The 13,214-nt window shown below is 39.8% G+C and overlaps 1 protein-coding gene and 1 long non-coding RNA gene across 4 annotated transcripts in view; both read right to left on the minus strand.

Moving 5' to 3' along the window:
* The window catches only part of LOC115578436 (homeobox protein MOX-2-like), a 30,845-nt gene extending 26,859 nt beyond the window's left edge, over nucleotides 1–3,986 (minus strand). For both annotated transcript variants that reach the window (XM_030411396.1, XM_030411395.1), the window contains exon 1: nucleotides 3,212–3,986. In XM_030411396.1, the coding sequence (XP_030267256.1) occupies nucleotides 3,212–3,698 (487 nt within the window). In that variant the 5' untranslated portion in view covers nucleotides 3,699–3,986. The remainder of the gene's footprint in view (nucleotides 1–3,211) is intronic.
* Nucleotides 3,987–5,743: 1,757 nt separating this feature from the next.
* LOC115578432 (uncharacterized) lies at nucleotides 5,744–8,792 on the minus strand. 2 transcript variants are annotated; one of them, XR_003983447.1, is made up of 3 exons: nucleotides 8,739–8,792; nucleotides 7,575–7,616; nucleotides 5,744–7,174 (listed from the first exon to the last, which is right to left on the minus strand). It is a non-coding gene; the product is annotated as an uncharacterized LOC115578432 (long non-coding RNA). The 2 variants fall into 2 exon arrangements; XR_003983448.1 differs by lacking the exon at nucleotides 8,739–8,792 and adding an exon at nucleotides 8,101–8,635.
* Between the last annotated feature and the right edge of the window lie 4,422 nt (nucleotides 8,793–13,214).

Here is a 13,214-nt window from a genome sequence, read left to right on the forward strand (position 1 = left end):
TGAAGCCACTGTTATATTGCCACTTGCCAATTAGCTCAGAGCGATAGATGACAGTCTTTGATTCCAGAAGTTGTGAGTTCAAGCCTCAAGTGGTCCAAAATGAACATTGTTGTCAACTGTCTTGTCTTCCTATTCTCCTGTTTGTTGCTCAGAATTGCCTAAATTTGCAAAAAATAGCCCGGACCCGACCCATTGCTGCGCAGCAGCTATAATATCATGTATTATTATCCTTGGTGGGACAAATAAGTGCTCGTATAATGATCATGTTAAACTTCATATTGTGTTTTTTGAGTGAAATCAATGTAGAACTCATCAAAAGCCATCATTAAAAGGCACTTTTTAGTCCTACTCTCTAAGACTTACTGCATATAAACACTAAGCTTTTCCCCAATTGGTCATGCTTTAAAGGTGAAATCACATTTTCCCCACTTATATTGCCTGTCAGTACAAGCATATTTCAAGTTTCCCTTTTATGTAAATGTGGTCAGTGACTGATGAAAATGAATGGAGCATTTTGAAAGTAATCTTTCATAGTGAGAAAACACTGAACAGTAATTTCTACACTGTTCTCCAGTCCACACTGCATACATCCAGCTGACATTTCATTAGTCGTGTAAATGAGATGAGCTGACAAACCACAGTGTGCCAGGAAACAGACACCGTCTGTGCCATAGTGTAAGACCAATTACACAAAGGCATTCGACATTGTCAGTTTTGTGTCATATTTTCCTTTTGTCATGTTATTTCATTCAGTGTTATTAATGACTTAAAGTTTTTATTGAGCCTTTAAGTGTTTACAGGATTTGTGTTTTCAGTCATTCTGACTGTGTAAATCAGTGCAGCTCTTTTTACTCAGCACCGCCATCCATTCAGACTGCCCTTTGAAAGGGGTCGTAGGTCAATAACTATATTTCATCATCACAAGATCCTTTTAAGGACCGTTTCATCCAAAAAAACTGCTGCGGCTTCTGAGAGTGCCAGTGGAGTTAGAGTTAGGAAATTGGATTTGGGTTAGGCCACTGGCAGCTTCAGCACACTCTCGAAGTGTTCAATCTGTCAGTCAAAGCGCCTTCTCTCCTGGCTGGGACATCGACTCTGGGGAATTGGAAAGTTCTTGACTTGGCCGCCGCTCCAGGCTGCCTGTCAGTGGGGCTAAATGAAGCAGGTCTGATGCCTGCTTTTAAGTCTGGTGGATGATGTGCTCTTTTACCGTTCATAGGAAGCATATGTGTACAGTTAAGTTTTATGCCATTGACACTCCAGCATCACCTTAACTGTGAGTCCCATCAACAGTCCACATGAGTATGTTCAGGGCCGCAGCTACTATGGAGGACACTGACCTCATGACCTGTGTTTCGTCTGGGAGTGAAAGGATTTTAACTATTGAGTTTACATCTTAATATTAAAAACACTTGCATGGTGCTGCATTTTTAATGAGTTCATTATGTAGCTTTTGATCACGTTACATGATCTTCATCAGCAAGGGAAAATTTGCTCGGTTATTACAATTGTTTCCAGTTGTTTTCAGTTTGCTTTCAGGGCTTCTTGTTAATCTTAACTGAAAGCTGTATGTTAATAAAATATATAAATTTCGCAATATTTTTGACTCAATCTGTTGTAATAAGTAAATAAATAAAATATTTTTTTGTACTCTGGTACTGGTGCTCTGGAGAAAGCTTGTATATATATATTTAGGACTTCAAACTGGGATTGACATTTACAGGAAGAATAAATATATAAGAATAAACTGTATATGATCACACAGACTAAAATAACCCTGTTGATTTGACAGGTCAGATCAGGTCGCCTTGATCTTTTCTTTCACATCAACTTCTTTTAGGCTCTAATCTGAAAGAATATCCTTGCAGAGAAAGTTGTAAAGTCAGTTTAAGTATGGCATTTCATTTTGGATTCTACTTTTATCAAGGAGATACATACAGCCAATTTCACATGAGGACATTTCTTGTGAGCCCATCTGCATGTTAACAAACCCCTCATGGGCTCCTGATCCAAACTCTTTTGTTGACCAGCTGCCACAAAGGCAGCACAGCTCAGTCAAGTGGACAAACATCTCATTACTGCAAATTCTCACCATTACAAATCAACCAATATTAGCAATGGAAAATAGAGTTCAGAGGAACAACATTAATCTCACAACATAAACTTTCTGTTTATAAAACAAAGGCTCTGGTTGTCAATGTATTTCAAGTACAATCTGTAGAGGCCAAAGGTCAACAATGTCCTCTTGGAAAATATTCAAAAAATTACACCTTTGAGGATTTGACAGCAAACATGTAATTGGCGTCATTGCTATATAGTATACCAGAGATGGTTGAAGTACCAAATATATATTGTGATGACAAAACTGTACTTTTTTTTATCAAAGTAAGAAAAACAGTACATGTAAGATGCATGTAAGAGAAGTTAAAGATTGTTTTTAAATGACCAAATTCTATACTTGAGGAAAATATGACACGATTGTGTATAATTATGTCTTGCACTGTACCTTTTCTTTGTTAATGTTGTAAAAATCTTCAGCAGATTCAGTTTAGTAATGTTTATGAAGAAATCTTCTGACCTTGTTACTGTTGGTAATGCTAGTTTTCAAATGAACTTGGACTACTTTTTTTTTTTTTTAATGAAAAGACAAACTTGATTTTTCCAATTTGGGTTTACATTTTATCATAATAATACTTGGTCTATTTCATCAATATTATAATTAATAGTTTTAGAGTGATCAAAAAAATAGTCTGAATATCCAATGACAATGACTTAGACACTTTACAATAGCCATCATTAAGTTAATTGAACTTTAGTTCAATTTATTTTTACTGTAGTTACTCTCTTAAACTTACTTATTCAATTATTTCACTGTTAACAATTAAATGCTTTATAAACTATTTATTAAGCAATTGTTTATTGTAACGTTGATGTTTTATATTTTGTAAACGGTTAATAAATAGTTTATTTCATCCATAAAAACATTATCCGGATGGTCATAATAAAGTGTTGCAGGTTTGACTTCATGAATTATAAAAGAATTGTTGCATTAACATTATTGTCAGTATCAGTAATGTGCTTTAATAAACTTCTTTACAGTAGGAGATGAATATCTTGCAGAGAAAAAATTAAGCTTCCGGCTCTATTTAAAAGAAACAGTTTCATGGAAAATTGTTCAAAACTAAATGCATAATAGACTTCCTAAACTTACCTGAGTTATCATTCTTGCTTCTACGGCTCCTTCTGTCTGGGTCCTCTGAAGACACAGTTTGCTGTCCATATTTCCCAGACACACATGATGCCCCTGTGGGGTCACTGCTGCCCTGACTTGTGCCGATGCTGCACAGGTTTGGGCCCCCAGTGCAGAGTTCTGGGGCTGTGGCTTCTAGCGGAGGGAGGCAGACGTTTTGCCGAGCATTAGGTGAGGGCATCTGCAGGGGGACGGGCCAGCCAGGTGGGTGCTGAGGGTGGAGAGGGTGCTGCTGCTGGGGCAGGTGGCTTCGGTGGGCTGGACTACCAAACACTCCATTGTCCTCTCCACCAGAGTAGTTGTAGGGGGGCGAAGAGCTGGGTAGATCCAGGTAGGAGATGTGGTCGCTCCGACCATGCAGGGTCAGTGGCAACTGGGTGATGGCGGGGTGCAGGCCCTGGGCTGGGGCATGAGGGCTGCGTAGACAACCAAACAGAGAGTGATCCATGGTGTGGGGAGTCCTGCAAACCCCCACTCTTTCCTGTCAGATTCAACTGAAACTCCCAAGAAAGAAGAGAGGAGAAAGAGTCAGGGATGTGGGCAACCGAAGTCTCCGCTCTCTTCTACAGCCCTTCTCAGTTCAGATCTCCAGACCCCTAATTCCCAAAGAAATCCAGTTGAAGGAAGGCTGAGATGGTGGCGTTGAAAGAAAAGGCCTCTGGTAATCCCGAGAACGCAGACGGTTGCCAGGCGGCTGGTGGGTAAACAGTGAGAGGCGGAGGAGGATCTCGGATGACTGTGGAGAACGCCAGGACCAGTGTGGAAGAAGAGGGAGCTTCCAGGGAAGTTGTGCTGGAGTGGGAGGGAGGGGGCGGAGGGAGGGTGTGGGTGTTATATATAGGTTGTAACCTGAGAGGTAGGTTGGGTCACTGGCTCACTGCTATTGACCACATGCATGTGATCATCCTCCAAACTCCAACACACAATAAATCTGAACCATTCCTATAGCACTGCCTCAGGAAAAGTGGGCAATTTATTTTGGAGCTGAGCTGTTTGACCCTGCTGATGTTTTTCTAAGAAATGCACTGCATCAGCTGTTGCTTTTTAGATGAACAGCAGTATAACTTAAGGTCTGTTTTCATGGTCAGTTCTTCTGGTGGTTGGGTGTAAGTTAATAGTGACATAAGATTTACTCTGAAAAAACATTAAAGCAGCAATGAGGACCTTTTCTGGTGTTGTTGTTTCTGGTGGCCCCTGTATTTGTTTTGAAAGCAAGTGAAAGGATGAGGCAATATATTTTTAATTTTCTTTTTTAAACCCAGCTGTTGCAGTGAGGAAAAGTAACCGTTTGTGGCGATGTAATGTAATTAATAATGGTAAAATGACGATGGCGAAACAGAGTGAACTTAGGTTTAGGATTACATGTAACCTAAGTTTATGAACAGCACTAAAACTAACAGAGTCATTTGCTCAGTATAAGCAATTTTGTTGAGAAATCGATAGTCAAGATATTACCTATAATTGTCATTTTATCTTCATAAAAAAAGGCCAACAGCTCAGAAACAAGGCCAGCATACTAAGTTACGCCACGAGCCACTTGATCTGCTGCTAGAAAGTATCCGCCAACATATAACCAGCTGCTCCCCAAACAGCAACAGTTATTTTTGTTTTTAGCTCCAACTCTTTTATTCAGTGATTTACCAGTTTTAATCTCTGGGATAATTTTTAATGGACTACACAGAACATACAACACTTGAGTGATTAAGTTACGTACTACTCTAACTGCATGACGAGTATGGATCCTGCAACCTTACTGTGTTAACATGTGAGTTAGTTGCCCCTGCCTGATTCCCCAAGGTCTTTTTTTTGGAACTTACATTTAGTTTTTCTGGATTTTGTACTATCATCTTATTATTATCAAAGTCCACATTCTAGTAGAATGTAAATTTCTTGTATATTTGTTCTTATTTATATATAGTTTTGATTACTGGAATGTATTTTTATGAATTATTTTTGTATGCATATTTCTGGGACTTTGGATTGGAGCAGCTGTAACTGGCAATTTCCCCTTGGGGGTCAATAAAGTATTTCTGATTCTGATTCAGATTTTTGTTTCAACCTGCCTGCATTTTGTGTCTTGCTTTTGGGTACCTTTTTATTTAACCTTCACACCTATATTCTGTTGTGCACTGTAAACCCGAATAAGTTCAGAATACTCAAAACGTTTGTGGAAACCGATTACCTCAAAGTTTTTGAGTAAGTAAGTTAGAATATTTAAGTTCGGAGTACTTATATTTTTTAAATCATTTACACTCAAATAGTACTTTTTTTTTATTTGTAAGTGTACTGTACTTAAAACATTTGTTTTAATTTGTATAATTCTTTAAATTACTTTGTAATGACTTTTTCTGATGCTATGATACTTAATTGAGCAACATCTTTAAACTCAAAAAATATGCTGGTTAGTAACCAAAAAGATAATTTTACACAGCTCATAAACTACTATTTTTTTAAGTTCAGAATACTCAAATAAACTTCTTCACACAACAAATGTAGAATATTTCAGTGTTTTTATTCAGATGTCTTTTTCTCCAAACCACTTTGGACACAGCAACAGAACTGTAAGCATACAAACAACACATACACACATCTGTATGGGTGTGTGCATAAATCTTTGCAAACATGTGTATTACAAAGAAGAACAAGAGCACCAGGATCTTCAGTGCTCAATATCTAAAAGTATGGCATCTTAAAATCGTTTATCCATGGCCATCCAACTTCCAAATGAGGCTATAAAAGATTTGAATTTAGATTAAACAATAAGGATACCAAAAAATAAAGACTTCAAGTCTATACCATTTGTAAAGACAGGCCAACAAATGCACAATCTGAAAATGTAAACAACCCGTTTGGTTGGAGGAAACCTTGCATATCATGAAAAAGAACCGTAAACATATATACATCCACACATACATTATATAAAAACAGGTTTGTATGGTTATGTGTAAATCACTGCAAATGTTTAAATGTTTGTATCTAAGTGATAAAAGCATTGGGAACTTGTGCTCAGTGTAAAGGTATGGCCTTTCAAAACGGCATCTTCAAGTTATTTTACATCTATGGCCATTCTACTTTAAAAACATAACTTAATGAAATAAATAATTTTAAATGGATAAAAAATAAATTGAATAAATAACCAAAAAGTAAATCTAAAGATATCAAGATAAGTCATTGCACATAAATAAATAAAAAATTAAATTAATAACCAAAAAGTAAATTTGAGGAGAGATTATGGCGCAACTGGGCTCTCAACTGGCTGTAGTCACATACACTGTCGTCCTCAGGATTATCAAATGTGTCTGCATGCTGGGATAGGGAAATATCTTCACAATCAAGGTCAGCAGCATTTACAGTAGCATTTTCTGTTGAAACTATCTCATCTTGAATGTCTGAACTATTGGCATGTATCCTACTTTTGTGTGTATTAAAAGAAGAATACACATTTGTGCTGTAGTTACAGTTTTTAAATGGGCATGTTATCGTCTCACGTTTTTAAAATGGCCCCTTAAATGAGTGAACAATGTTTCTTGTGGGAAGGGCTGTTTCAAGTTACACACAGAACAGGTAAAAGCTGACCTTTCTGCTTGTGCTCTGTCACTTGCACTGGGCCTATACACACATCTCTGTGAAACCATGACAAATGAATTTTCAAGGCATTAAAGGACAGAAATGTACAAATACAAGAGTCATGGAGACATGGTAAAGGGCTAACTCTAGAATAATGGCTGTGTTTCAAGCAATAGTGCCGGAATAACTGTGACACCGTGACGGGTGTCCGCAGACACAGTACACAATTTGCACTTTCACTCCATTACTCAAACAAAAGTCGTCTTCAGTGTCTTTCTTTGAAGATCAATGTTTACCATAGAGGTTCTGTGCCATTCACTGCTCTCAGTGCTCTTCACTGGTCTCAGGTGTTTGATCCTGTGGGATGACATAAAATAGTACTCTGAAACCACTCAAATAATGCAGTCCAAATTTCTAATTAGAATATTTTAGCTAAAAATAAATAAAGTAATTTATAAATTTTAAAACACAGATTGTGAACCCTTTCCAATCTTTGTTAAATGCTGTGGACAAAGCTATTTTTCTGACGTAAAAGACTAAACAACTGTGCAACATATATAGCCTAGCCTTTATTTTAGTTAATCTAATCTCTTAACAATTAATTACATTTGCCTTCATAGTTATTTCTTTTGTCCCTTAAACATAGAAAACTGCATTATCGGGCTCACCAAAAAATACAGTTGAAAGCAAAGACAATTATCATCAACATTAAATTTAATGGATACATCTTTACATGAAAAATGAACATAAACATTACCTTGTTTGCCAAGGATGCCTTGTGCTGGGTACCAACTTCAGCCTACAGGGAAAGACAATTAATTAGTCACCACTCATGTTCTCTCTCTCTCTCTCTCTCTCTCTCTCTCACACTCACACACACACACACAACCACAACCACAGCTACTGGCATGTGAGAAACAAGGAACAGGGCGTGTTTGGAAATGGAGCTGAAATAGAAAGTACAGTTGACCCTGGTATGTTTACAGGTCGTCTGAAGCTCCCGTTTGTTTTATCAACGAAAGGAATATCAACATGGAGGCACAGCGTTTTCATAGCAGTAAGAGTAAATCTGGCTGTTGTCGCGTGAGCTCTGCGAGACTTGGTATTCCAGCTACGTTTACAAACATGTCGGCTTTCTTCAAGTAAACAACTCCTTCGGTTCATGTTTGAATAGCCACCTGATGTTATCTGAAAAAAATGTGGTTTTGTGGGGTGTAAATAGCCTGAACAGCTTAACATTCGTCCACTCCAATTATACAGAAACAAGCAGCCACCCCCCACACCTTCTTCTTAAGGCCCATTTATACCCTACAGTAAAAACGGAGGTCGTTTCATCCGTCAGTGGATCCGTTGCCTCTGAGTTTACGAATCCGGAGAGCTCCGGACGAAATGAGCAATACCACGGGGGGGGGGGGGCAGTATAGAGTCAGAAGTCACTCCATTGCGAACATCGACGAAGAAGAGAGTAGTTGCCGGAAATGCAAAGAAGAAGAAGAGAGTACAACAACATTGTATGTGAGCTGGTGAGAGGATATACATCTGTACGATGCCACAGTGCCGGGTGACTGCAACAAACAGCGCTGTAGAAACAGCTGGGAGGAAATTGCCAGTGCAGTGGTACTGCCAGTAAAAACAGTCCAAAATAAATGGTGTCTCCCCAGGGACAGATATGTCCGAGCCCACAACAAGGCTCGGACTTCGAAAAAGAGCAGGGATGCTGCTGGGGGACCTGAACATCCTGTCCTGCAGCGTTTGCATAGTTGCCAACTCTCCCGATTCACGCGGGAGACTCCCGATTTTTAACCCTATCTCCCTCGATGCTCCCGGTCAGTAATTTCTCCCGTTAATCTCCCGATTTTACAGTAAAGGAAACAAGTAAGATTGTGTCCCTATATTTGTTGCAGTATCTGGCAACCCTTACCTGCCTGTGTGGATGAGCAGGTGTGTGATTGTTCCTGATAAATCCCGCAATCCGGCTTTTCCGACCTGAAAATGAGGCTCTCGTGAATCATGCAAATCTGTTTTTCTTTTTTTTTTGGGGGGGGGGGGGGGCGTTGCGCAAGGCACGGTCGGTCGGGTGGGTATTGATAAACATAATGACATTTGATTTTGATGATGACGTGATTTTTGTCGGTTTAATATCACGAGCGAATGGGGAATTTAAGTTGCACACAGTGAAAGCACCACACCCCAAGTTATCTTGAAATCGATTATTATTTTCATTACTGCTATTTGTACCGTTGAAGTTGAGTGACTGAAATCCTCGTCATCCTATTCAAAGGCTGCAACAGGCGACTCATCGAACCGGGGTGAAGTTAGTTTCAGTTTGGATATTCTGTGGATATCGGGTCCAGCTGAGACTTTACTGAGGTTCTCCCAGTGTCAGCAGCGTCATTAAATTACTTAGCATAAATAAATTAATACAAAATAACTGCTGTTTTTTAGAATATCTTTCATGTCATGTGACCCAGTGACTCCAAACCAGCTGCAGATTGTATCAGTAAACTGGACGAGTAAGACACCTATTGTTATTGTATTTTAGTGCTTCCTCTATTTAATATGAATATTAATATGCAGAAATTATGATGAATTATTATGATAAATATTATGAATTATTTCTCAATAGCTTCCATGGCATGTGGCTCACTGACTTCTGAAATGCTCAGGATGTGAACATATTTTCAAGCAGCAATGTCAGCTTCTACACTATTTTGTCTCATGTCTTAGATTCTGATTCTGAAATTCTGAAAATAATTTTCTTTTCAAAAATCTCACGAGTAGGTGAGATTTAAAGGGTCATTTTTCAAATTTTTTTCCGGGGGGGCATGCCCCCAGACTCCCCTAGTGTTGCTAGGTTATCAACTCAGAGCGCAGCTGCTATAAAAAAAATTAGGGGAAACACTGTTCTAAGAATTTTGTGTGGTTTAAAATACAAGGCAAGAAATTATGACAAATAAATCGCACACCTGGCGAAGGAACCTTGTGACTTGGGCCGATACACCGATGAAAAAAATCTCCCTATTTTTCACAACCCAATGTTGGCAAGTATGCGTTTGGCATGGCTGAACGGTCACGTCAGGCACCAAACTACATCGTCTAATTTTGATGTAAGTGTATTTTATTTATTTACTTTACTTCGAGGGGGAGGGGGAGCGGCTTTACGGGAGCGGCTTTACGGGAGCGGCTTTACTGGACCATACCGGCTTATTTTCAACCAAATGTTAACATTACCAGCAGAAACACATTTATAAAGAATAACAATATCGTTGACTGAAAATATTTATCATCATTATGATTATTGCACTCAGTTCATGCAACACGTCCTCCAGTGGCGTATCCAGGACATTTTTACCGAGGTGGCCAAGATGGGACACTAACTAGTGTGGGGTGGCCATGGCATAGCGAAGTTTAATGCCATGTACGCAGCTGACCGCGGTTGAGATTTAAAGAACAGATTGTCTGTGTCTAAGTGTGGGGTTTGCTGTGTATTAGCAAATAAATAGCATACACTTTGGGCAACATTGGACCATCCTTTTTAAATTAAATCATGTATGAGAGTACACAACAGCTTCAGGTAACTGTTCATGAATGACGCATCTGGACAAAACAGAACTTGACATACCATGCTTAGCAGGTGGAGCTCCAGACACTGCTGGATCACACTCATCTCTCACTATCTCCTGATCCTCTGGGTGTGGCTGGTCAGCTGTGGGAATACACGGATATCTGAGAAATCTGAGACATCAATAGGCTGGAGGTTCTGCCACACACACACACACACGCACACACACACACACACACATATTTTTTACACTCACATATTCATACACACGTACATGCATACATAGATATGTCTGTGTGTGTGTGTGTGTGTATTTATGTATTATTCACATTTTATTATTGTTCTTCTGTCTTTTACAACTGTTTTAACTATTGTTCTTGTGTAGTGATGTTTCAGACAGTTGTAATTGTATGACTGGAGTGACAAACAACTTGAATGTGAGCCTACATGGTAAATTCAAACTATCCAAGCATGACCTACCATCCTGTAGAGGGGGAGCTGACTGCTCTTGGTCACTACTGCTGTTCCGAGGCTGCTGACTTGACTGGGCCTTTCACTGCTGCTGGTTAAAGCTGTGGCTGGCTCTGACTCTTTTCTTTTTTTGAAGAAGAAGCTCTGAATATCTCTTCTTTTCTTCATAGCTATATTCTCTTAATAACCCTGGGGGAAATTTAATTTAATCACTCAGTCAATCAATCAACCAATCAATCAGTCAGTCATTAACTTTGAAGTAATAGCTATAGCTACAAACATCAAGCAGGATCATTGTCAAATTGGGTTAGAATCTGAATGTGAACTTGGCAACTACCTATCAGATCTGGGGTGGCCACAGGGGTGGCCAATGAGTTTTCAAGGGTGGCCCCGGCCACCCCAGGCCACCCCCCAGAATCGCCATTGACGTCCTCATCAAAGACCTGTAACTGTGACCACATGTTACGCTGAAAGTGTAAAAAAGAACAGACAAACAAAAAAGGACGATTTTGTTGTGGCATTTATGCAATTAAACAACATGCTGGTGAGTTTTAGAAGACTTGACCCTTATACTTACAAGTTTTCTTAACTTCAGCAACCGATGCATTCCCCTTGCTTCACGATCTCCATGTTGGTTTGATTTTGCCTCGTTCGGTCCCGCCAACGTAATTGACGCACTGACGTCATTACTTTGCACGCCTCCGTGCATTCAAAGGTTTTGAGTAAGATAGTGATGATCACTCAGACAATTTAAGTAGCACGAAATTATGACTACATTCCTCATTTGGAACTCTTAGTAACTTAAAGTTGGATTGACTTGATAGCGGATTTTGATTGCTGTTTTCACAATACTTTTGAGTTAGTAGTAGTGTTCGGGTTTACAGTGAATGCCGAGGCACTGTCCAAGATGTATGGTGGAGTCTTTTGGCTCTTGTTGGCATTCATCAAACTGCTACTGTTGTGGGTGCAGTTAGCCTCACTGCTGTGATAGCTCTTCAACCATTTCCTTGTTTTTCAGATGTAGAGAGTGTGCAGTAACTAACTAGAGTGTGCACACATGAGATATACAGTACCAGTTCAAACTTTGGAAACACTTTGGGATGGCATGTCGCTGCAGAATGCTGCGGTAGCAATGCTGGTTAAGTGATCCTTGAATTTTGAATAAATCACCAACAGCATCACCAGTAAAGCACCCCAACAACATCACACCTCCTCCTCCATGCTTCACGGTGGGAACCACACACGTAGAAACCATCCCCTCAACTTTTCCGGTCTCACAAAGACATTTTTCCAGTGGAAAAGACAGATTTCCACTGGTCTAATGTCCATTCCTTTTGTTTCTTGATCCATGCACCCAACACAACTTCTTCTTGTTGTTCTTCCACAGTAGTGGCTTCTTTGAAGCAATTTGACCATGAAAGCCTGATTCTCACAGTCTCTGAACAGTTGATGTTGAGGTGTGTCTGCTACTTGACCTCTGAGATGCTGTTAATTTGTGGTCTCTGAGGCTGGTAAATTGAATGGATTTATCCTCTGCAGCAGAGGTAGCTCTTGGTCTTCCTTTCCTGGGTTGGTCCTCATGAGAGCCAGTTTCATCTTAGCATTTGATAGTTTTCGTGACTGCACTTGAAATTTTCCGGATTGACTGTCCTTGATGATTGAAAGTTATGATGGCTAGTCATTTCTCTTTACTTAGTTGAGTGGTTTTAGCCATATATGGATTTGAACAATAGTCAAATAGGGCTGTACACTGCATTGAGACAGCTTTTTATTACAATTTGTCTAACTTGGTTGAACCCAAAAGTGAACATGAGGCCAGGGCAGGATGAAAAGGTTATTCATTTGAACACAAGTAATGTCACAGCAGATGAGGGTTAGAGCTTGAGACTGCTGGGGACTGGGTCCGTGAGGTAGAGGACGAAGATCAGGTAGCTCACGGAGGAGAGCAGGACAGGAGGAGCGCCGCAAAGATGCTGAGGAATCGGTACACTGGAGCGGAGTCACTAGTCAGTCGGCAGTCAAGAGGTCACTTAAGACAAAGCAAGGCGTAGTTAGTAATTGTACTGGAAAAAACATATACAGTAGAGTAAACCTAGAAGACACTATCGACTGAGCCATATACGGAGTGTGGTTAACAAAATTATCTGGCAGCAGGTAGCGTGAGGATCAGGGCTTTTAAGTGGGCGCTGATTATCAACCTGCTGCAGGTGCTTGTGATCCCTCTCGAGACCGCAAACTCCACCCAGCCTTCCAGTGCACCTCTGCAAGCAAACAGAGCACAAAAAACACAACACAGAACTGCAGCCATAGATCGTGACACTCTTTCTTCTTTGAATAGATGAGGTGGTCGTTCTTTGAACAAGG

The sequence above is a fragment of the Sparus aurata genome, chromosome 3, assembly GCF_900880675.1.
Source record: "Sparus aurata chromosome 3, fSpaAur1.1, whole genome shotgun sequence".
Taxonomy (NCBI): Eukaryota; Metazoa; Chordata; class Actinopteri; order Spariformes; family Sparidae; genus Sparus; species Sparus aurata.